Source organism: Jaculus jaculus, chromosome 8 (genome assembly GCF_020740685.1).
Source record: "Jaculus jaculus isolate mJacJac1 chromosome 8, mJacJac1.mat.Y.cur, whole genome shotgun sequence".
Taxonomy (NCBI): domain Eukaryota; kingdom Metazoa; phylum Chordata; class Mammalia; order Rodentia; family Dipodidae; genus Jaculus; species Jaculus jaculus.
In genome coordinates this window covers 4,308,797-4,333,585 of record NC_059109.1, presented here as the reverse complement: position 1 = coordinate 4,333,585, position 24,789 = coordinate 4,308,797, and the positions used below count along the sequence as shown (strand labels likewise).

Genomic DNA, 24,789 nt, shown 5'->3' with positions numbered 1-24,789 from the left:
TTGGTAGCAATTGTTGAGACAGTGCTAAACAAGCCGACTGCCTTCCCAGGAGCCAGTCGCCTCTGCCTCTCCCGTGGAGGGGCCGGCGCCGGCTTCCCTGGTGGTGGAAGTGCCCGCTGGAGTTTGGAAACCAGTTAAGTCACCTCTAGGGATAGCCTTTCTTATAGACGCAGAGAATCAATGGGTCGTATTCACCCTGTGGCTGCAGTGCCTCCTGCTCTGACGTTGCGGGTTTCATCAGTACTACATGCACGCCAGCGTGTGTGTGTGTGTGTGTGTGTGTGTGTGCGCGCGCGCGCGCGCACACATGTCTGAGATGGGAAGCACCGTAGAGAGCACTCGCGCGGTCTGCTCTTGGAGAACGAGGCTCACCAGGTAGAAACGACTAGTCAGTGCATCAGGGCTGTGACACGCGCCCACCTTCCTGTGAGAGGGTCATTCGCTCTCGCAGAGTCTCCGCCGTCGATGTCTGCTTTCTTCATTATGGTTTCGTTATGATTTAACTTTTTTTCTGTTTCGTCTGCTTACTGCATTTCTCTTTCCCCGCTTCTTTACTTGTAGCCATCCTCCACACACACTCCTGCACAAACCGCGATGGCGGTCACACGTAAAGAGAGCTCCTGAAATCACTTGCTGTGATCTCAAGCACTCACAAGCTGAAGGCCCGTCTAGGAAATGGACACACAGTCAGGAATCCTCGGCAGAGTCTCTGGATTTCCTGTTTTGAAAACACATTCAGACTCAATCAACCAAAAGCCACAACAAATGTACTGATAATTTCCTCCCTACTGAATGTTCTCTGCGTGAGGGAGGAAGATGATACTTCGAACAATAAACCTCATACCAAAAGGAAAAAAAAATCTGTTAGGTTGTGAGCGACTAGGGTAATAAATCTCATCACTGAGGACGTTGCACAACACCTGGGCTGAGACTCCCTTTGCTCAGCAGATCTTTTTCATGAACAGAACCATCATTAGTCTAAGTTAACTTCTTGGTTTAGGTACACACAAGCTTCTAGTTATTTATTCATTCATTCATTCATTTATTTTTTTTTTTTTAGGGAGGGTCTCACTCTAGCCCAGGCTGACCTGGAATTCACTGTGTAGTCTCAGGGAGGCCTTGAACTCACAGAAACCCTCCTACCTCTGCCTCCCGAGTGCTGGGATTAAAGGCATGTGCCACATGCCTGGCCTAGTTATTTATTTATTTTGAGGCACAGGGCATTGAACCTTGGCCTTTGTGTAAACTGGGCAAGCACTCTGCCACTGAGTTATATGTTCAGCCCTCTTGTTATCTTTTATTTTGGGTTTTTTTTTTTGCTGAAATATATTCTTTATTTATTTGAGAGAGGGAGAATGCATAGCTGCACCAGGGCCTCGATCCACTGCAGAGGAACTCCAGATGTGTGCACCACCTTTGCATCTGGCTTTATGTGGGTACTGAGGAATTGAACCTGGGCCCTTAGGTTTCATAGGCAAGCTCCTTAACCACTAAGCCATCTCTCCAGCCCCATTATTATCATCATCATCATCATTATTATTATTACTTTGAGACACGGTCTAAGTTTCCCAGTCAGGCATTGAACTTGTACTCCTCCTGTCTCAGCTCCCAAGTATCTGGGATTATAGACCTGAACCACCAGGCCCAGATTAGGCACATAAACTTCTCTAAGCACTCTTAATGCCTTTAGAAATATTACCTTTTACTCCAGAAAAGTACTGTAGTAACTCCCTCCCAGAACCTCTAAGGTATACATATTTGAAAACAAGATTGAGTTTGTTTTCACAAATTAGAAGAGGCTGGTGGTGGGACTCGGTATGACTGAACCCACTTGCTTCTTGCCACGTACTGAACAACCTCCAGCTTCCAATATACTTGCACTTTCAACCTGTTGCAAGTTGGTTGTGTTAGTTTTTCTAGAATGTTCTGAGAGTAAGGACAAAGCAGAGGGCCTGTTCTGCATGTAGGAGTATGGGTCATAAAACAGGTGCCATCCCCACTTACATGCTGGGAGCCGGTCTAACCTTAGCCTTGTTCAGAGAAATGACTCAGGAGCAGAGGTTGACCCCAACTTCCTAGGCCATCCTGTGTGGGCAACGGGAGCCGACCATGAGCTGTGGAGCCTAGGGAGGCAGGGAAGGCGCTTTGCACCGTGAAGACCTAGTGACGTGGAGGCCCTGGTGTCTATAGCTTCGCTGTGTTTACTCTTCAGAGTTTTTCATTGCCTGGGCCCGGGCTGAAGGTGATCTGATCAAATCATTAACCACAGAAAGTAGCTTTGAAGCTGGTTTCTGCTCAATATTGAGAGTTTTATATTTCTGGGTCACAGAATCATAGAATTTTAGAGCTTGCAAGAGACTTTGGAAGTTACATAGTTTGAAAGCAAAGTAAATTAGAATGGAGTTTGTATTTGAAAAATAATTTGTCTATAGGCCATCTAGAATAGACTTGAAGTGTTTTATGAAATTACTAGATTTGAACATAGGCCATTGTATTACAAAAGTAGAAAGTAATTTTCTTATGAAAGAGAAATTAGCCGGGTGTGGTGGCGCACACCTTTAATCCCAGCGCTCAGGAGGCAGAGGTAGGAGGATCACCATGAGTTCGAGGCCACCCTGAGAGTACAGAGTGAATTCCAAGTCAGCCTGGACTAGAGTGAGATCTTTAAAAAAAGAAAGAAAGAAAGAAATTACACACGAAACGTAGAGTAGAAAGAAATGTGTCTGCTCCTAGACTTTCAGACCAGGTGGGCAAGGCTTCGAGAAGACACGGCATGTGTCTCATGACAATGCGCACGGCCAGGGGATGTGCCTCGCTGTTGGCCCCCTCGGCCCATGAGTCCACCCCAAGGAGCAGTGTGGTGACCGTCCTGTCTCCTCGCCCTCAGTCCACCTGGAAGGCTGCTGCGGGGGAAGGACGTTTGACTGCAGAGACGTGGTGTTCGTCGTCGGCGAGGGCGAGGACCACGACATCCCCATCGGCATAGACAAAGCCCTGCAGAAGATGCAGCGGGAAGAGCAGTGCCTCCTGCACCTCGGCCCCCGGTGAGCAGCGCCCAGCGTCGGTCCCAGGGGGCTGCGTGGGGAGCAAGGCCGCGCCTGCTCGTCCATGCAGCGCTGGGGCGCGGGTGCGGCGGGTGCCCGGGGAGATGCCTCAGTGCGTGGCTCGTGGTCGGTGAGCCGCGCTAGCCCAGAGCGGAGGTGGAGGACGGAGCCCGGCTGCTCTGCTGGCTGCGCTGGCCCCACCAGGCCGCGGCTCTGCCACGCGGGCTCGCGCCCCCCTCGCCCCCCTGCGTTCAGCAGGAGGACGTGTGGGCGATCGTGGAAGCAGCGCGGGGATGATTTACTACCGCTGCATTTGTGCCGCACGTTCTCATACAGAGTCCCCGAAGAAGCAAAAAAAAAAAAAAACAACCCTTGTGCTTCCTGAATCTAAAAGCAACGGAGATGACTCATTTTTGCCTAAATTTTTCCCATCATAAGGATATCCATTAGCACTTCCAGGCTTAGAACTATCCAACACTGACAGTTTCTTGAGAAAAACATGTTTGGCATTACTTTTCGATCTAAAATTACACCATAAGCCCAACCCTTCTATCTTAGAAATGGACCCCTGAGAGAAAGCAGCCTGTGTGCGTGCTGTTGTCTGCGTGGAAGGGCTCCTGCTTGTCCCGCGCTGGCCTCGCTCGGGCTCCCGGTGGGCCCGGCTTTGCCAGCCGATAACATTGTGCCTTTCGTACCATCTTCTGCCTTCGCTTTACCTCTGAGGCGATGCAGTGACATGGCCCAGTGCTTGAGCCGTGGTCGTGTCTCCAGTGGTGGGTTAGCCACATCACTTCTCTCTTACCTCCTCCCAAACGCCTCGGAGCCTTCACCAAGGCCCCTTCTGTCTGATGCCATCTTCCTCTGCCCGCTTTCCGCAGTGGGAGCCCCCCTCTGCACCGGAGCTCAAAGCCATGCTCGCTCTTTCTCCACAGAGCTTCCTGCTCACTCACAGAGAAGCCCGTCTCTTTATCCAGTAACCTCTACTTAGCTTGACTCCAACACTCCAAAATTATACAAGCTCTAACTTCATGGAGGGACACACGTGTCTAATGTTCCTCTCGTGTTGTAGCTCCTGGAGACTAAGTTATGTAAACATGAGGAGCATGTGATGTCCAGTGAAATGGTTCCATCTATTTTTTTTTTTTAATGTATTTGAGAGCAACAGGTAGAGAGAGAGAGAGAGAATGGGCGCATCAAGGCCTCCAGCCATTGCAAATGAACTCCAGACGCGTGCGCCCCCTTGTGCATCTGGCTTATGTGGGTCCTGGGGAATCGAGCCTTGAAGAACCACGGTCCTTAGGCTTCACAGGCAAGCGCTTAACCGCTAAGCCATCTCTCCAGCCCTATTTTTTATTCTTAATAAGTTACTAATGCTTATTTATTCTTTATTTATTTATTTTTAGATTTTTAAAAAATTATTTATTTATTTATTTGAGAGTGACAGACACAGAGAGAAAGACAGATAGAGGGAGAGAGAGAGAATGGGCGCGCCAGGGCTTCCAGCTTCTGCAAACGAACTCTAGACGTGTGCGCCCCCTTGTGCATCTGGCTAACGTGGGACCTGGGGAACCGGGGTCCTTAGGCTTCACAGGCAAGCGCTTAACCGCTCGGCCATCTCTCCAGCCCCCGGTGCCATCTACTTTAACCCAGCTGATAAGACAGCTGTGCGGCATATGTCACAAAGTAATACCGAAGAGACACAGAAATAGCTTTTATATCTATTAGTGCAAGTAGTTCCTTGCAGGTTTCACACTGCTACCTCATTAGTGACTAAACCTGCTCCCTGAAGCTCGCTTAACTCCCTCAGCCTCACTTAACTTCCCCTCTGGAAACGGTTAACAGTGTTCGCCTCACAAAGCCATAAAGGCCGAAATGGACTAACGGCAGCGGAACACTCTGCCGGCTGCCCACACAGCTCAGGCTCAGCATATTAGCTGTTAACAGCTTTTGCAATGGCTGACTTTTCTCTTCCTTCTTACCCCTAGACCACAGAAAAATAAAATCGTGACTTAACATAAGGGAGACTTTTCAGGCATAGAAGTGGTCAACAGATTTTCATGATTTTTACCATGTTTTGGGGTATGAATTAGCATAGTTAGAAAGGAACCATCCTTTTCTACTGGAGGTGTTGGGTGGGATGTTGAGTTCTGCAGAGTGCATTCTGGTACGTGATACCGCCCTCCCCGCAGTGTATGTGCTGCGTACGTGCAGGCAGGGAATCCCTAGACTCAAGGACGGCCTGCGTGCGTGCACTACCGTCTATCTCCCACTCACCATGGAGTGGTGCATCTGGGCCTTGCTATAAGATGGCTGATGGAAATTTATCCTTAGAGTGTCATCTGCATTTCATCCTCCATAAAACTTGCAAGGCACACGCTGTCTGGCGTTGATAGGGTCAGAAGCAGAACCTTTTCATACTAAGGATTTCATAAAATACTCCCAAAAATCCCAATTCTCTCTTTTCACTGGGACAGTATCTTCCCAGTATATAATTTAAAATGCTGTAATTGATTAATCTTTTTTGTTTTTAGGCTAACTGTGGATAGTTTAGCTTTTTCTTTCTCCTTTTCATTGTGCGTCTCGGCTGCAACAATCCCAGATAAAATGACAGGATGCCAAAGGCAGTCTAATTATGAGAGAGTATGGGTCAAAAAAATGAATAGTTTTTCTCATGCCACACAGGGTCTGAATGTAAACCCCAGCTTTGCCACAGCCTCTGTGTGACTTGTCAGGAAGCACTTCTGAGCCTCAGTTTCCTCACCTGTGAAAAGGGGCAGTTGGTCAGAACCTGTCATTGTAGGCTGCTGCTCACTGGTCATCATCGTCACTCTCAGTGGGCAACTGTTGAGTGAAGGCATTGATGCTCAGCTCCTCCTGCTACTGTAGCCCAGTTTATCTTTCAGTTAGATCCTGTAATTCTGTTGCAGATGTTTTATTGTTCAGTCAGGTGAGTTGTGTGCTCCAAGCCCTTCTTTGCCCAGGCTGATCCAGCTTCAGTCAGAGAAGTTTCTGAATAACATGGGAGGATAGCTGTTCCCAGAAGAGATTAGTATGAGCTCATGTCTCCCCATGATAGTATGTCCACCTATGTCCTACAGAATTGCTTTGTTTTAACCCAGGATTGATGGTGAAAGTGATCCTGGTTATTCCTCCCTTATCCACTGATGAGAGCCATGCTCACTAGCCCATCAAAAAGCCAAGTCCTCACATTCTCCACCCCAGTCCGGAATGCATGTGAGCACCTTAGAAACAATCCTCACACTCCCCAACCCAGTCATGAACCACATGTGAGCCCCTTAGAACCAGTCCTCACACTCCTCACCACAGTCATGACCACATGTGAGCCCCTGAGAACCAGTCCTCACACTCCTCACCACAGTCATGACCACATGTGAGCCCCTGAGAACCAATCCTCACACTCCTCACCCCAGTCATGATCACATGTGAGCCCCTGAGAACCAGTCCTCACACTCCTCACCCCACTCATGACCACATGTGAGCCCCTGAGAACCAGTCCTCACACTCCTCACCCCAGTCATGATCACATGTGAGCCCCTGAGAACCAGTCCTCACACTCCTCACCCCACTCATGACCACATGTGAGCCCCTGAGAACCAGTCCTCACAGTCCCCACCCCAGTCATGATCACATGTGAGCCCCTGAGAACCAGTCCTCACACTCCTCACCCCAGTCATGACCACATGTGAGCCCCTGAGAACCAGTCCTCACACTCCCCACCCCAGTCATGACCACTTGTGAGCCCCTGAGAACCAATCCTCACACTCCTCACCCCAGTCATGATCACATGTGAGCCCCTGAGAACCAGTCCTCACACTCCTCACCCCACTCATGACCACATGTGAGCCCCTGAGAACCAGTCCTCACACTCCTCACCCCAGTCATGACCACATGTGAGTCCCTGAGAACCAGTCCTCACACTCCTCACCCCAGTCATGATCACATGTGAGCCCCTGAGAACCAGTCCTCACACTCCTCACCCCAGTCATGACCACATGTGAGTCCCTGAGAACCAGTCCTCACACTCCTCACCCCAGTCATGATCACATGTGAGCCCCTGAGAACCAGTCCTCACACTCCCCACCCCAGTCATGACCACATGTGAGCCCCTGAGAACCAGTCCTCACACTCCTCACCCCAGTCATGACCACATGTGAGCCCCTGAGAACCAGTCCTCACACTCCTCACCCCAGTCATGACCACATGTGAGCCCCTGAGAACCAGACCTCACACTCCTCACCCCAGTCATGACCACATGTGAGCCCCTGAGAACCAGTCCTCACACTCCTCACCCCAGTCATGACCACATGTGAGCCCCTGAGAACCAGTCCTCACACTCCTCACCCCAGTCATGACCACATGTGAGCCCCTGAGAACCAGTGCTCACACTTCCTACCACTGCCATGGTCCCTCAGGCCAATTTTTGTCCTCCTCAGACCTATTGACATTTTGGGGCTGGGTAATTCTTGGTTATCAGCGACTGTCCTGTGCCATGAAGGATGTCCTTGTATTCTCTTCCTACCTGAAGCCAGTGGTGTCCCTGTAGCTGTGACAGCCCAGAATGTCTCTAGTCATTGCTGAATATCACCCTGGCAGAGGAAGGTTAGATCCGCCCAACTTAAGAGCCACTGTTCTGAGGCCAGTGCCAGCTCCTCCACTGCATTCCCCCTCCTGACCTGGTCCTGCCGATCGTAGCACGCTCCAGCTGGCATTGCCTGTGACGTGCCCCCACCGACTCCCTTCTGCAGGTGGATGGTCGTCCGGGCCAGGTGGCAGGAACAAAACAGCATACAGGCAGGTCTGAGAGCTCATTTTCTCAAATTTGCCCCTTGAAATTACATCCTTCTTGAGCCCTCTACTGAATATACCCTTTCTCTGCCACTAAAGCACTGAGCTCCGTTCTTACCTGTGTGTGTATGTGTGTGTGTGTGTGTGTGTGTGTGTGTGTGTGTCCACCCCGGTTTCTCAGTGGCTTATGTAACCATGGAGGCAAGTGAGTAAGCATTCTTCTCTGGAAAGTTCAGGAAGTTAGAGAAGGCAGCACACAAGTGACGTGAGATGTGTATTCTTCTAGTCCCTTTGCCTCAGAGAACATGGGAGGTGTTATCCTTAACCCGGTTTTGACATCTTTCAGACCATGGCCTGAAAGTTTCATATGCTCAAGGGCAGTTTGGCTGATAAGATGGAAGCAGAGTGTGTCCTAGTGAACACCTCACTGCTGTTCCAAATACCAGGGACTCATCATTAGACAGATTGGCACAGCACTTCCCTTCTACCACATGCATGCTTCTCGAATACATTTCATTGTTAAGGATACGCAGTGGGAGTGGAGCGTGGTGCCGCACACCTTTGATCCCAGCACTCAGGAGGCAGAGGTAGGAGGATCACCGAGAGTTCGAGACCAGTTTAGAACTTCAGAGTGAGCTCCAGGCCAGCCTGGGCTAGAGTGAGACCCTACCTTGAGGAAAAAAAAGAAAAAAGGTACAAAATGGCCCCAAAAACAAGTTCATAAAGCTGGGTGTGTTGGTGTAGTCCTGTAATCCCAGCACTAGGAGACAGAGGCAGGAAGATTTCTACAAATATGAGGCCAGCCTGGGAGACCCTGTCCCAAAACAAACCTTTTTGTTTTTTAACTCAGTAATTTGGGGTTAAAGGGTCTTGCTTTGTACAACAAGATAAACACAGAGGTTCGAGCCTGTGAGCCTCCAGATGAAGTGTTTTGAATATATGTTTGTTACGCTATGTGTCTTACTGTGCCTTAAGATCTTACACAGATCTACGGGGACATTTCTCTTTCATAATGAATGAGCTCCCCTGCCTCTGTTTATCTGGGTGGAGGTAGATCTGTAGACAAGCATACCGAAACAGCGGCACCAGGCAAAGATGGCCGGGGCTGTGTTTCCTCCTGTCCCGGTAGCCCACAGTAGAATTAGGGGTAAGACCCTGCAGAGGGAAGGGCCATGGCATTCTGTGGCATGCAAAACCACACTAAACCACTGCCCAAGTAGCATAGGTGTTCACGCATTCCATGTGTGTGCCAAGGAGGGGAGAGAAAACCTCATCTGGCTAGCCCCGTGTCTAAGAGAACGTAGCCATGAAAGCGGGCCCTGTATTTATCGACTGATCGACGTCGGTGTGTCTTCGGGGTCTCTGCCGTGTGTACCCTGCAGATGACAGCTCTGTGCTAATAGAACACCTCAAAACCCCGAAGGAAGCACCTGGAAGTTCACCAATTCTTTTAAAGTGTTATTTTTTACTCTCCGTTGCAGATATGGTTTTGGAGAGGCAGGGAAGCCTAAATTTGGCATTGAGCCTAATGCAGAGCTTATGTATGAAGTTACACTTAAGAGCTTCGAAAAGGTGAGAAAATGCCAACTTCTCTAAACCCGTGGTAGTGTGCTCTCCGCCCACCTCCTGTCACTGAGCGACTAGGCGCTGTCGATGAGCGGCGCCCCGTCCTGGCCTGCTGCTCCCCCGGGGCTCTCTCGCCCGCTTGCGCTGCCCCTGGGGCTGACAGACCCAGCTGACAGGAGCAGGGAGCTCCCTGTTCCTATTTTGTTACTATGTGTCAGCTTTTTCCCCCCTTTTTGGGTAGAATCCAAGACTTGTTCTTAGACTTGTTCTTTTTGGGCTTCTCCCCCTCCCCCCCCACCCCCCGGGTCGAGGACAAAAAAGGTTCCCGCACTGCCAAGCAAGCTCCTTGGGGAGTGGGCCCGGCTTGCAGTGCTGAGCGGCGCGTACCCTCCACGGGCGGTGTCACGTGTGGCTCCAAGTTGTGATCCCAACAGCCAGGCCTCGGTGCCAGCCGTCTGCGTGACCAGAGACAACCGAAAGACACCCGCTGCCCCTAGGTTGTTTTGTGTACCTGCTCCAAATGTAGAGGGGAGGGGACTCGCCCACTGGCTTGGGCTGCAGAAATGCACATGCTTCCAGCTCGGGGCTCCCTCCGGAGGCGACACACAGCATCTGCCTCAGCTAGGTGAGCCGTCATCCCCGTCTATGTTCCTGTGTCCCCAGATCCAGCAGTATCTCAGGGACTGCCTTTTTAATTAATTGAATTTTATTTTTGAAGCAGAGTCTCACCCTAGCCCATACTGGCCTGGAATTCATTCTGTAATCCCAGGCTGGCCTTGAACTCAGCAATCCTCCTACCTCTGTCTCTTGAATGCTGGGATTAAAAGCATGTGCCATCATGCCCAGCTTAATTCAAACCTCCATGTTCTGTATATTAATGGAAATGTTATGAGGCTTCAAAAGGGAATTAATTGTTGCCTCATGAGCCTATAACTGTGGGCTAAAAACTTGGAGATTCTTCCCACTTCGTGTCCCCCAAAGCACACACTCTTCCCATCCCATCGCTTATTGTGGGGTATCCTGTTTTGAAGGCCTGCTAGCTCAGTGCTGGTCCTTTCTCTTTTTGTGTGCTTCATCATTAAAACACAGAAAAGACGCGGGGTGTGGGAGCACACACCCTTAATCCCAACACTCGGGAGGCCAAGGTACAAGATTCACTGTGAGTTCAAGGCCAGCCTGAGACTACGTAGTTAATTCCAGATCAGTTTAGGCTAGAGCAAGACCCTACCTCGAAAGAGAGAAGGATTTTAGCACCTGGTTATTTAGAACTTTAACATTCCTTTGTTCGTTTTTATAAGACAGAGGAGCACACTGTAACCTTCCCTCCCAAGCTTTTTTGTTTTTTTAATTTCCCTCCCAAGCTTTTTAAGCCCTGGCACTGTGACGCACCACAGCGAGCCTGCATCGGGCCTGCGCGCTCACCCGTCCGATGCCGTCAGAAGCTGTAATCCCAGCCCTCAGGCGGCTGAGGCAGAAGGATCACCAGTAACAGACCAGCCAGGGCCACATGGTGCACCCATGTCACAGATCCCCAAAAGAAAGACTTCTAAAGAATCTGGCTGCATTATCCACACTGACGTGGGTGTTCCGAGACTGGGGATCTCCGTCATCAGTCCCTGAAGTGGGGGAGGGGACGGCCATGACACCAGGAGCACACACGAATTGTCTTTGGAATAGAGAGAATTTTTCAGTTACCCACTGAAACTTTATCCGTAACAATACAGTGCTGACCACGCCTGTTACCAGTTTCCCCCGAAAGCCCCCTCCCCCAATTATCTTGTTGATTTTTATGATCTTCAATCTCGCTGTTCAGGCAAAGTGTCTTTTCAGTGCTGGAGATCGAACCCAGGGCCTTGTGCATGGCCAGGCAAGTGCTCTGCCACTGACTGTGGCCCAGCTGTTCACAGAGAACGCACAGTTGCTTCTGGGTTCGTCTCTGTGGTGGAGAGCACAGACACTCATAACACAAACTGGCAGGTGATGACAGTCCTGTATCTACGGCTGGGAAGCGTGGGCCTCACTAAGTGAAGAGACAGCCGTCTGACCTGGACTACAAGAACGAGTGCCCTCCCCTTTTTAAAATTAATCAGTTTATTTATTTACTTACTTTTTATTTCGAGATAGGGTCTCACTTTAGCCCAGGCTGACATGGAACTCACTCTGTATTTCCAGGCTGTCCTCGAACTCACAGTGATCCTCCTACCTCTGCCTCCCAAGTGCTGGGATTAAAGGTGTGGGCCACCACGCCTACCTTACTATTCCCATTTTATAGTTGAAACACTGAGGCTTGGGAAAAACAGCTTGGTGACCTGATAATAGCAGCTTGGTGGGAAGGTGTTCAGCAGGGAAGTCGGGCCTTGCTATATCACGATAGGCGACTCCTTCACGGAGCTCAGCTCAGTTATCTTGCTACCACGAGCTCTAACCATCCTGGCCTGGCTGTGGTGCACGTTTGTACCCACCGGTGTGTTTGGATTCGAGGCACTTTCTAGAGGTAGCTGCTGTTTTTTCTTTAGCTGATGCTTTTCCTCCTGTTCTCACCTAACCGATGCCACAAATCTACACGCAGGCCAAAGAATCCTGGGAGATGGACACCAAAGAAAAGCTGGAGCAGGCGGCCATTGTCAAGGAGAAGGGGACTGTGTACTTCAAGGTGTGTGAGTGAGTCTTTGCAGATCTTTTCCGTGTCAAAGAACTCTCCCCGCTGTCCATAAATCGTGCTGACATTCCCCAACTCTGAATTCTCTCAACACCCTTCTTCGCAAAAATAAGCCCGAAGTTTTGCAAACCTGCCATTTTCAGTATAAGAACTGGTAAGTAAAGAGTGAGTTAATATGGAAAAGGAAAAAAATTGGGGCTGGAGATATGGCTTAGTGGTTAAGGCATTTTGCTTGCAAAGCCAAAGGACCTTGGTTCAATTCCCCAGGACCCCTGTTAGCCAGATGCACAAGGGGGCGCACGTGTCTGGAGTTTGTTTGCAGTGGCTGGAGGCCCTGGAGTGCCCATTCTCTCTCTCCCTCTTTCTCTGTCAAATAAATAAATAAATAAATATGAAATATTTTTTTAAAAGTCAGGTGTGGTGGCACTCGGGAGCCTGAAGTAGGAGGATCACCTGAGTTTGAGGCCAGCTTGGGCTAGAGTGAGACACTACCTTAGGGAAAAAAGAATGTGAGAAAATATTTTGTTTTGAGGGATGGCTCAATGGTTAAAGGTGCTTGCTTGAAAAGCCTGATGTGTCCTGGGTTCTAATCTCCATTGCCCACAAAAAGCCAGGCACGCAAAGTAGAGCATGTGCCTAGCATTCCTTTGCAGTGGCAGGAGGCCTGGCACCCTTTTCCTCTCTATATCTCAAACAAATAAATAAATATTTTCAAAAAAGAATAATTACATGAAACTTATTCTCATGAGTTTATTACTTGCTAACGATTATTCTATTCGTTTTTCCTCACACACAGTGTGCTCCGCGTCAGCTATACAGTAAGTGGGTAATCTAGCCCTTGAGCCATCAGTAGTGGGTGGAAAAGCCAAATCTTGACTGCTTTTGTAAAAGCTTACCATCTAGATTACGATGTGCAGATCAGGCATTTTCATTCTCTGTCTTTTTTTTTTTAATATTATGTTTGTTTATTTAAGAGAGAAAGAGAGAGAGGGAGCGCCAGGGCCTTCAGCCACTGCCAGTGATCTCCAGACGCTTGCACCACCTTTGCATCTGGCTTTATGTGGGTACCGGGGAATCGAACCTGAGTCCTTTAGCTTTGCAGGCAAGTGCCTTAACTGCTAAGCGATCTCTCCAGCCCCATTTTCATAATAAATAGTTTTTGTTGTTTTCTTTAGGTAGGTCTTATCCACTGGGCCATGTCTTCAGCCCCAAGACTGTGTGTTTTTGTTATTGTTGTTTTTGGGTTTTTGGTTGTTGTTGTTTTTGAGGTAGGATCTCACTCTAGCTCAGGCTGATCTGGAATTCACGATGATCCTCCTACCTCTGCCACCCAAGTGCTGGGATGAAAAACGTGCACCACTACATCTGGAAAGACTGTTTTAATAATAATTTTAAACTGAAAAAATGAATTGTCTATGCCTTCTAAATGGAAACAATGGTTTTCCCAGTAACTACCTCCCAAAATAAATCTTTAATGTTTGCCTAACTACCTATCAGTATTGCCATAAGCAGCTACAAAATAGAGCTCTAATCCAGTGAGGCCATGCGGAGGCTGCGGAAGTCTGGCTGTGTCTTCTTTTCATATCCCCTTGCTGTGTGTGCAGTACGTGTGCTTGTGTATGTACGTGTGCGCCGATGCACGTGCCCTGTGTACACACCGTGGAGGCCACATGAAGATGTCAGGTGCCCTCTGCCGCCCTTCAGCCCTATTCCCCTGAGACAGAGTCTCTCACTGAACCTGGAGTGCCCCACTTTTTCATTAGACTGGCTGAAAGTTTATAAAGTAAAAAAGTTAAAGTGAGCTAAGTTTTATTATTGAAGAAAAATATGTGAATTTAATGTGGCCCAAATAAAGTGCTTCTGCAGTCTGCAGTCAAGACAGGGGTCTTCCCTCTCACACAGCCACTCTCCAAGAGCCCCTTCACTCCTCAAGTTGCATTCATGGTAATGGTGCATCGGGGGTTTTGTTGTTGTTGTTTTAATATTTGCTACTGTGGTCGGGTGCGGTGGTGCACACCTTTAATCCCAGCACTAGGGAGGCAGAGGTAGGAGGATCGCTATGAGTTCAAGGCCACCCTGAGAATACATAGGGAATTCCAGGTCAGCCTAAGCTAGAGTGAAACCCTACCTCAACAAACTTTAAAAAAAAAAAAAATTAAAAATAAATAAATATTTGCTATTGTGCTACATCTTTAAATGTTTTGCACAGATACAACTGTGTTACAGTTGCCAACGCTATTCAGCCCCAAAACATGCTGCGCGGTGTGCAGCCTACGAGCAGTAGACCAGACCAGGCCGCCTGGGTGTGTGGCGGGCTCAGCTGAGGAAGCACCGGCCGTCCTCAGTGACAAAGCCGCCTGGGCGCCTTTCTCAGGACGTGTCTCCACTGTGAAGTGGCATGCGGCTGTGTTTATCTCAGATACTGGGTTTCAAGGCTTTGGGTATTCAGCTAAAGATCGATCGGTCTAATAAAACAGCTCAGCTTGGGCTGGAGAGATGGCTCAGTGGTTAAGGGGCTTGCCTGCAAAGCCTAAGGACCCATGTTAGACTCTCCAGATCCCACGTAAGCCAGATGCACAAAGATGAGGCAAGCACAAGCGCTCACATGCCCACTAGGTGGCTTAAGCTATCTGGAGTTCAGCTATAGTGGCTGAGGCCCTGGCATGCCAGTTCTTTCTCCATCTCTCTCTAAAGTGAAAAACAACTCAGCTAATCAGAGCCTCCGGCTTATTCACGACACATAACTGGAGAACACCTTCTTTTTGTTGTTGTTGTTGTTTTGTTTTTTCAAGGTAGGGTCTCACTCTAGCTCAGGATGACCTGGAATTGACTATGTAGTCTCAGGGTGGCCTTGAACTCACGGTGATCCTCCTACCTCTGCCTCCTAAGTGCTGGGACTAAATGCATATGCCATCATGCCCTACTGCCCTTAGCTTTGAAATGAGAATTTCAACCTCTGTCTACGAATGAGAAAAGGAGGAAAGAGGTCTCTTCTTTCGGCTCTGAACGTAGTTAAGCACAGACAGCAGTGTGGAATGTGTTGTGCCAGGCATGGTACAAACACGCTGTCATCTCCCAGCTGACAGTTACACGCTGTCCCACCTGCCCAGGGCTTTTTCTTTTCCCGGGACGCTGCTGAGGTACAGGGTTCTGGCGCCCCCTTGTGCTCCTTGGGAAGAAAGCATGGCTAAGGCTGGCTGATGTTCAGCCACTGACTCCTTCCTGTTAGACAAGCCAGGTTAGGTTTTCAGAGCCCCTACTGAGCCAGGATACTAGTAACGTGGTTAGACACAAGTCGTCTAGGAGTCTAGGATTTGTGTGTTTTATAAAAATAATGACTCATAAGCCGGGCGTGGTGGTGCACACCTTTAATCCCAGCACTCAGGAAGCAGAGGTAGGAGGATCACCATGAGTTCAAGGCCACCCTGAGACTACCTAGTGAGTTCCAGGTCAGCCTGGGCTAGAGTGAGACCCTACCTTGAAAAACCAAAATAAATAAATAAATAAATAATGACTCATGCCAGGCCTGGTGGTACATGCCTTTAGTCCCAGCACTCGGAAGGCAGAGATAGGAGGATTGCTGTGAGTTCAAGGCCACCCTGAGACTACATAGTAAATTCCAGGTCAGCCCTGGCTACATCAAGACTGTACCTCAAAAAATAATAATAATAATAATAATAACAGGCTGAATGTGGTGGCACGCACCTTTAATCCCAGCACTTGGAAGGCAGAGGTAGGAGGATCACTGTGAGTTCAAAGACACCCTGAGACTGCATAGTGAGTTCCAGGTCACCTTGGACCAGAGCAAGATCCTACCTTGAAAAACCAAAAGAAAAAAGAAAAGAAAAGGAAGGAAGGAATCCGAGTCTGAAGTAGACAAAAGACAGTTCAAATGCCGGGCCGGGGCTGCGGCCCGCTCAGAGACTACAGTGCTTGCTTGCTTGCAAAGCCCGTGGCCCAGATTCCTCAGTTCCCAAGCCACTCACATAAGCCAGGCACATGAAGTGGCACGAGTGTGTGGTGTTGGTTTGCAGCAGCAAGAGGCCCCGGTGCGTCCACACCTGCATGCGCCACTATTTTTTTAAGAAGACTTAAATGTTCTACAAGTGTAGAGGAGACACTTAGCCTGTACTTGCTTTCTAGCCATCCTTGCTCTCATCATTCTGATTATCCAGAACCTACCAAAGTCATTAGGTCCAGGTCTTGGCCGTTATTTCCCCTACAGCGATCTATGAGAGAGAATCCAAAAAGCTTTGTGGGCTAGAGAGATGGCTTAGCAGTTAAGGTGCTTGCCTGCAAAGCCAAAGGACCCAGGTTTGATTCCCCAGGCACCACATGGTAGATGCTTTGGCCCACCCATTCTCTCTCTTTCTTCCCCAACCTCCTCCCTCCCCGTGCCTCTTTCTACCTTTCTCTCAAATAAATAGAATATTTTATAAAGCTCCACTGGGCTGGAGAGATGGCTTAATGGTTAAGGAGCTTGCCTGCAAAACGAAAGGACCTAGGTTCGATCCCCCAGGACCGACATAAGCCAGATGCACATGGTGGTATATGTGTCTGGGTTCATTTGCAATAGCTACAGGCACTAGCATACCCATTCTCTCTCCTTCTGTGTGTTCTGTGTTTGTGTGTGTGTTTGTGTCCAATAAATGAATAAAAATCTTAAATTTTTTAAAGGCTCTATTATGTTAAAGCTGGAGGAAGAGACCAAAAAATCAGCAGACAAGAAATGCCTAACCTCAATGAAATGACACTTCATTTCCCACCCACACCTACATTTTTGCTCCAAATGATAAAATGAGCTTTGGCTGAGCAGTTATATTCTTCTGGCTTTAACATTTACTCAGCAAGTCTCTTTATGCTAAACACAGAATATTCATACAATAGTGGTGATGCACACCTTTAATCCCAGTACTCGGGAAGCAGAGGTAGGAGGATCGCTGTGAGTTCCAGGCCGTTCTGGGACTACAGAGTGAATGCCAGGTCAGCCTGGGCTGAAGTGAGACCCTACCTCGAAAAACAAAAATAGTCCATGCTGCCTATCCTCAGAGAAACTCATGACCCAGAAAGAGAGAAAATGCCCCTGAAACTGGTGAGGATTCACCCATCCATTTTCACTCTCTCCCCCTTGTCCTTCTTTCCAGCCCCTTTGCTGTGACCTCACATGACTTTTTTTCAAGTGTGTGTGGCTAGGGAGAGAGAAGTAATAAGCTTTATGTGGTTTCTTTAATATTTTACTTTTATTTATTAAAGAGATAGAGGGAGGGAGGTATATCGGACATGCCAGGGCCTCTAGTAACTGCAAACTCCAGATGCATGCGCCACCATGTGCAACTGGCTTATGTGGGTTCTGGGGAATCAAACATGGGTCCTTAGGCTTCACAGGCTAGTACCTTAACCGCAAGGCTGATTAATGGTAGCACCAAAGAATGTAGCCGAAGGCCTCTACGGTGGGCAGGAGCCTGGAGAGCCAGGAGAGCGCCGCCGGGGAGCAGAGGGAGCTGGAGCGGGTCTGGCGTGCCACGAGCCGGGGTCACCCCGTCCCGTGTACACGCAGCACGCGTCCTGACTGGCTTTGTTTTTGGTTTTGGTTTTGTTTTTGTCTTCCCCTCCTAGGGAGGCAAGTACATGCAGGCGGTGATCCAGTACGGCAAGATAGTGTCCTGGCTAGAGATGGAGTACGGTCTGTCGGAGAAGGAGCTGAAAGCCTCGGAGTCGTTCCTGCTTGCCGCCTTCCTCAACCTGGCCATGTGCTACTTGAAGCTGCGGGAGTACACCAAAGCCGTGGAGTGCTGTGACAAGGTGCGGCCGCCGGAGGGCGCCTCAGGAAGCCCGGGCTTCCTCCTTCCTCCCTGGTGTCACTGACGTTTGGGATCGCATCTCAGGATGCGCGGGAAGTCAGAAGGCTTCTGACGACAGCCAGCCTCCGCTGGTCCCTAGACTATTAGTAGAGCAATCTGGCATTAAGCTCCTGATAGAATTAAGACATTTTCCTTATTATTATTTTTGTTTTTGTTTGTCAGGGCATGGTCTCACTCTAGCTCAGGCTGACTTGGAATTCACTATGGAGTCTCAGGGTGGCCTCGAACTCACGTGATCCTCCTACCTCTGCCTCCCGAGTGCTGGGATTAAAGGCGTGCACCACCACACCCCAAGGCCAACACATTTTAAACAGATCACAACTAAGTGCACACAAATAACTCAGGAGCCCCACAGAGCGTCAACAGCTCTCACTGCTCCTCCTCCCAGCCTTTAGGTTGTTCGGTGAGGTGCCGTAGCAGCGGGTCGTCGTTGTAAGTGCTGTCCTGATACATGTACGTCCCAGCCTGGGCTGGCTTAGATGCCTTCGGTGTCTAGCTTCATGAACAGTATGTGTTGCACTGTAGGCAAAAACCAACAACTGGCCAGGTGTGGTGGCGCACACCTTTAATCTCAACACTCAGGAGGCAGAGGTAGGAGGATTACAGTGAGTTTGAGGCCAGCCTAAGACTACATAATGAATTCCAGGTCAGCCTGGGATACAGCAAGACTTTTCCTAGAAAAACCAACAACTGGATGCATCTTAAAGATGGATATAAGAAGTCAAGCATGGGCAGGAGAGATGGCTTAGCAGTTAAGGCACTTGCTTATGAAGCCTAAGGGCCCAGGTTTGATTCCCAGTACCCACGTAAGCCAGATGCACAAGGTGGCACATGTGTCTGGAGTTCATTTTCAGTGGTTGGAGGCCCTGGTGCAGTCATTCTCTCCCTCCCTCTCTTTCTCTCTCAAATAAATAAATAAAATATTAAAAATAGAAAAGTCAAGCATGGTGGTAATGTCATATTTAAATAATGTTTTAAACTTTATTTGCAAGCAGAGAGTGTGTGGATATTCCAGGGATTCTTGCCACTGGCAAAATCTCAAGATGCTGCAAATGAACTCCAGACACATGTGCCACCTTGTACGTCTGCCTTGACATGGGTACTGGGAAATTGCATCTGGGCAAGCAAGTGACTTTAACTGCTGAGCTATGTCCCTATAACACCCCAAACTTTTAAGTTTTTATGGGGGAGGTCTTACATAATACATAATTAGACAATTAGTCTAAAATTAATTGCTTATGAGATAAAAATCTAACTTTTCCTGTGTGGATCGCCATGACCTTCACCCTGCTTATTGCAGAGCTAACCCTGTCCCCACTGATGGGTGTCACCTTAAGCATCTTTTTGTTGTTGTTTTGGTTTTTCTGTTTGGGTTTTTTTTCAGGGTAGGGTCTTGTTCTAGCCCAGGCTGACCTAGAACTCACTATGTATATGTAATCTCAGGGTGTCCTGGTACTCACCGCCCTCCTCCCGAGTGCTGGGATTAAAGGTGTGCGCCACCATGCCTGGCGCCCTTAAGCATCTTTATCTGTGTGCACATGAAAGTGTTCACTGGTGCTGATGTCTCCCATTCAAGTACTAACCAGGCCTGACCCTGCTTAGCTTCCAAGATCATATGCATTCAGGGTGGTATGGCTGTAGACATTGGTGCTTATTTCTGCTCGTTGAGTTGGTTGTCCATGATTCCGTTAGTTTGTAGTATATATCTTTTTCTCTGGCATGATAAATTTCTTCTCCTCATCTCTCAGAAAGAAAAAAGAAATCTTTTTCAGTCATTCTTGTGCATTTACTTATTCTAATGACCTTCTCTAGAGTCCCTCTCCCAGATACCCCTGGCATCTCCACTAGCTTTTTGTTGCTGAGACAGGAGCTGATAAAAGCTCGGAGGGAGCCGGTGTGGTGGCGCCCGCCTTTAATCCCCGCACTCGGGAGGCAGAGGTCGAGGCCACCCTGAGACTGCATAGTGAATTCCAGGTCAGCCTGGGTTACAGAGAGACCCCACCTTGAAGAACAAGAACAAAAACCACCTGGAAGCGTTGAGCACTTGGCTCACAGTTTCCGAGGTTCTAGTCCCTGGTCAGCCGGCTCGGTCGCCGTGTCGGGTTAGAATACCACGGCAGAAGGACATGACAGGACAGTCCTTCACCTTCAGGAGCCGGAAGGAGAGGGACGAGATCCAAGCACACCCCCAGGCTGGGGAGCTGGCTCGGCGGTTAAGGGGTTCAAGGCGCTGCTTACAAACCCACCCCCCCAGCGGCCTTCCTCTCAGGCAGCCCCACCTCTCCACCCCCGCTTCAGTGAGAACTGTCTGTGGGGTCACCCTGGCAGGTCACACCCCCGCCAGCCACTCCTGCTTGCCCCGGAGGTGGACCATGCCCTCAGCACTGGACCTCAGAGGGGAGCACGTGGTGTCCACACTGCAGCGGGGTTGTTCTAGAACTCACGCCGAAACGAGTGAGGTTGTGGTCCACCTCTCGATCGCCCTCTGCTTACCGTCCGCAACCGTAGCTGCCCTGGAATGAGGGGGCCATCGTCCCCCCCCGCCCGCCTCGGTCACAGGCAAGTCCTCACCCGCCATCTGCTCCTAGGCCCTGGGACTGGACAGCGCCAACGAGAAAGGCTTGTACCGGCGCGGCGAAGCCCAGCTGCTCATGAACGAGTTCGAGTCGGCCAAGGGAGACTTCGAGAAGGTGCTGGAAGTGAACCCCCAGAACAAGGCCGCGCGGCTGCAGATCTCCCTGTGCCAGAAGAAGGCCAAGGAGCACAACGAGCGCGACCGCAGGGTGTACGCCAACATGTTCAAGAAGTTCGCCGAGCAGGACGCCAAGGTGCGCGCGGGGCTGGCCGCGGGGAGGAGGACACACGCAGGGCGGGGAGGCCGAGAACAGGGAAGGGACTTCCATTCTGAGCTGACGTGGCCCAGAGCTCACGGAGGGCTGATCCCCTCCCCATAAATGTCGGGGGGGGGGCGGCATGGCATGTCCATGCAGGAGAGGAGGAGGATAAACTGCCCAGGCCTACATTAGAATTAGAATTAGATTCTTTACTTTTTAAAATTTTTTTATTGTTATTTTTTAATTTATTTGAGAGCGACAGACACAGAGAGAAAGACAGATAGAGGGAGAGAGAGAGAATGGGCGCGCCAGGGCTTCCAGCCTCTGCAAACGAACTCCAGACGCGTGCGCCCCCTTGTGCATCTGGCTAACGTGGGACCTGGGGAACCGAGCCTCGAACCGGGGTCCTTAGGCTTCACAGGCAAGCGCTTAACCGCTAAGCCATCTCTCCCGCCCCTGTTTTTTGTCGTTGTTGTTTTTTGACATAGGGTCTCTCTATAGCTCAGGCCAGCCTACACTCCTCTCTGTAGACCCCAGCTGGCCTTGAGCTCTGCCTCGGCCTCCTGAGCGCGGGGATCACAGGCGCGCGCCAGCCTCTCTTGTCGGCCTCGGCCCATCCAGCTTCTTGGTGGTGGTTGTTGCTTTCCTTCCAAGTCATGCTGCGCTGTTGAGGTGGGCAGCTGTGCAAGGCAGCGGGCACTGCGGCGATCCCACAGGGCCCTCGGCTCGGTGCTGCCCCCCATGCCCAGCTCCGCTGCCACGGACGGCCGAGAGGAGAGCGCCCGCGCTGCACTTGCACGTGAGCCTGGGGAGCAGCCAGGAGTGCGTGCTTCCTCCTCCTCCTCCCCTTCCTCCTCCTCTGACCCTCCCACCGCTCTGTCCTCCTCAGGAGGAAGCCAGCAAAGCCAGGAGCAAGAAGCCTGGAGAGGGGCCCGCTCGGCGGAAAGGCGCCGCAAGCCCGGCGGCGGCGGCGGCGGAGGCGGAAGGCCGCGTATGACGTCACGCCTCGGAGGGAAGGAGCCCTCGGCTCGGCCCCTCCCCACTGGGCTTGTGCCCAACTCAGGACTGAACAGTGTTTGGTGTAAAGTTTGTTATAGTCTCTGTGATTCGGGAAGCAGCTTCCCAAAATAACCACCCTGCTGCTGCCCGGGGAGTCGCTGGAGGAGGCGGCGTGGGACCACGCCAGGCGGAGCAGAACCGAAAGGGCTGTTGGTGTGGAAAAACTGAGCCAGCGGCCGGCGTCCAGCTCATTTCAGCTTATGTCAACTTTCAGTAGCCAATGCAGCATCCTTTGAGAGAATCCTAATAATCTGGGCTGTTAGGTTTTACATCCGAACTTTAATGGCACCGCAAAAACCTTTAAAAAAAAAAAAAAAGCCACCATGAGCCGGGCGTGGTGGTGCACGCCTTTAATCCTAGCCCTGGGGGATGCGGAAGCAGGAGGATCATTGTGAGTTCAAGGCCACCCTGAGACTACATAGTGAATTGTAGGTTAGCCTGGACTAGAGTGAGACCCTACCTTGGGTGAAAAATAAAAAAGCCACAATGAAATTCTCCTTTCCTGGGGCAGGGAGGGGGGGCGGGCTGCAGGGCAGGCAATGCAGCCAGCAGAACCCACAGCAGAGGGACCCCGAACCCCAGAGCCCCAGTCCACCGCAGCAGCAGCAGCAGAGATTCAAAGCCAGAACCTGGCAGGCCCTACCCCCACCCCTTGAGAGCCACTCTCTCATTCCTAAAGCCTCCCCCAGCAGCGACGAGCTGACCAGGGTCCAGGCTGGCCTTCCTGTTCCGAGATGCCGCAGTGTGAGCCCGTCCCCGCTGCTAACACCGTCCGAGCTCTCCGCTTCCCGCCAGCTGCTGCGGGCTTCCCGTTTCCATCCTAAGCTTGCTGTCAGCCAAAGATGTGTTCTTGCGGTGTTTGGACCTGCAGCAGATGGACTTCCACGTCCAGTTAGGACTGACACAGTCAATTGGTCTTTGGCTCATAAGCATATGCATACCAGCTTATGAAGCTCCACTCCTCCATCATGCAAAACATCTTTTCCACTCTTTTTCTACTTAGTATCTTAATTTTTAAAAGGCAGAGTCTGTGGAGTTGAAAACTACGCAGGTGTTTTTCTCACGTTGAGGGTTTGACAGGCAGGTAGCAGCCTCGATCTGGGCGTGAGCCCTGAGCATCGAGGACAGCTCCTGGCCTGGGGCCATCTAGCCTCGGTCTCCAGGACTCGGGCACTGAGTCAGGGCAAGTCTTAAAGCAAACCTGTGCACAGTAGGGCTTTAGTCCTTAGGGTAACTGAATGCAATTGAGCACGGCCTGAGCAGCCCAGCCTGGAACTCCTCACTCGGTCTGTCCTGAGTGACGCTGGCAGTCACTTTTACATTGGCTTTTATTTTTATGGTGGTTTTAACAAAACGCTTTTGTTGTTAGGACCTTAAAACCTAAAAGTCAGCTTATTTCCTTTTATTCCAGTTTTATTCCCTGGGGAACAAGCAGGCTGAAATTGTGAGCATTTTAATAATGACTAAAACCCCTCAGGTTTCTCACCTTTATGCTGTCTTTCTCCATGAAACACTGCTTTAAAAGCCCATTAAGTGCAAAAAGGAAGAGCTGATTTTACTTAGCCGCTTAACTGTAGCTCTGTTGTCTGTGGCCCAGAGAAGGTGAGGCCAAGACAGGAATCTCAGCTTACCAAGGCCAGCTGGACTTCTGCAGTTAACAGGAAAGCTGTTCCAAAAGTCGGATGATCCCAGCCCTGTGTTGTGGGCCATCAGGGAGACCTGGTGCCAGGATGCTCTGGAAGGCTGAGCGAGTGGTCCCAAGCTGGTGACAACAGCTGCCCGGCATTTCTCACCTACGCATATTCTTGTATTAAATTTGATAATTTCAAACAATTTGTAGAGAAATCAGGAGATGTCTTCGAACCACCTTGTTAGATTTCATAGGGTGGTGAGTGAACAGATGATGAATTTAAAAATTGGTTTTTAAAAAATCACTTAGATGCACTTTTGGTGTTCCTTAAATAAATTTTTTTAAGTGATTTCCCATTGTCCTTGGTTTTGCTTAAGTATCCCAGAGAAACCTGTCGTGGGGGCTGGAGAGATATCTTAGTGGTTAGAGTACTTGCCTGCCAAAGGACCCAGATTTGATTCCCCAGGACCCACATAAGCCAGATGCACAAGGTAGCATGTGCATCCGGACTTCATTTGCAGCAACTGGAGTCCCTGGCGCACCCATCACCCCCCCCCACCTCAAATAAATAAAAGAAAAATATTTAGAAAGCTGTCATGGATTATGACCACGCCCCCAGAACCTGCCCAGTCTCCTCTGATGTTGGAAGCCCAGCAGGATCGGGTCTGGGTAATACTGGAGGGAGGAAGCTGTTTTGCATGGGAAACAACAGCACGGCCAACCTGAAGAAATGAGACATCAGACCATTGGGAGGCAACGCGGGGGCGGGCAGGCGCGTCCAACCATGCCCAGTTTGGGGAAAGGGCCTGGCAGTGGCACACTCCTGTTAACTTAACCAAGGCGCTGAAAACAAAAGGGGTTAGTCGTACGCTAGTGCATATCCACCGTTCAGCTAATTTGAGGAGATGACATTTCCTTTAATAAACATCAAACCCAAGCAGCCTCAGGTGATGGCTTGTTGAGCATGCTCTTCCTTGTTAAAACGGTGCACTGGCTGGAGGGATGGCTTACCAGTTAAGGTGTGTTTGCCTGCAAAGCCAAAGGACCCAGGTTTGATTCTTCAGGACCCACGTTAGCCAGATGCACTAAGGCTCACATGCATCTGGAGTTTGCTTTCAGTGGCTGGAGACCCTGGCATGCCCATTCTCTCTCTCTCTCTCCCTGTTTTTCTGTCAAAGAAGTAAATAAATAATTTTTTTTTAAAGGTGCACTAAGCCAGGCGTGATGGCACACGCCTTTAATCCCAGCACTTGGGAGGCAGAGGTAGGAGGATCGCTGTGAGTTCGAGGCCACCCTGAGACTACATAGTGAATTCCAGGTCAGCCTGGGC

At 50.0% G+C, this 24,789-nt stretch overlaps 1 protein-coding gene across 2 annotated transcripts in view; it reads left to right on the top strand.

Annotated features, from left to right (window-relative positions):
• Fkbp5 (FKBP prolyl isomerase 5) overlaps positions 1-22,228 on the top strand; it is a 105,011-nt gene extending 82,783 nt beyond the window's left edge. For both annotated transcript variants that reach the window (XM_045157181.1, XM_045157180.1), the window contains 6 exons: positions 2,888-3,044; positions 9,332-9,422; positions 11,986-12,069; positions 17,692-17,877; positions 20,525-20,764; positions 21,660-22,228. In XM_045157181.1, the coding sequence (XP_045013116.1) occupies positions 2,888-3,044; positions 9,332-9,422; positions 11,986-12,069; positions 17,692-17,877; positions 20,525-20,764; positions 21,660-21,767 (866 nt within the window). In that variant the 3' untranslated portion in view covers positions 21,768-22,228. The remainder of the gene's footprint in view (positions 1-2,887; positions 3,045-9,331; positions 9,423-11,985; positions 12,070-17,691; positions 17,878-20,524; positions 20,765-21,659) is intronic.
• The last annotated feature ends 2,561 nt before the right edge of the window (positions 22,229-24,789 follow it).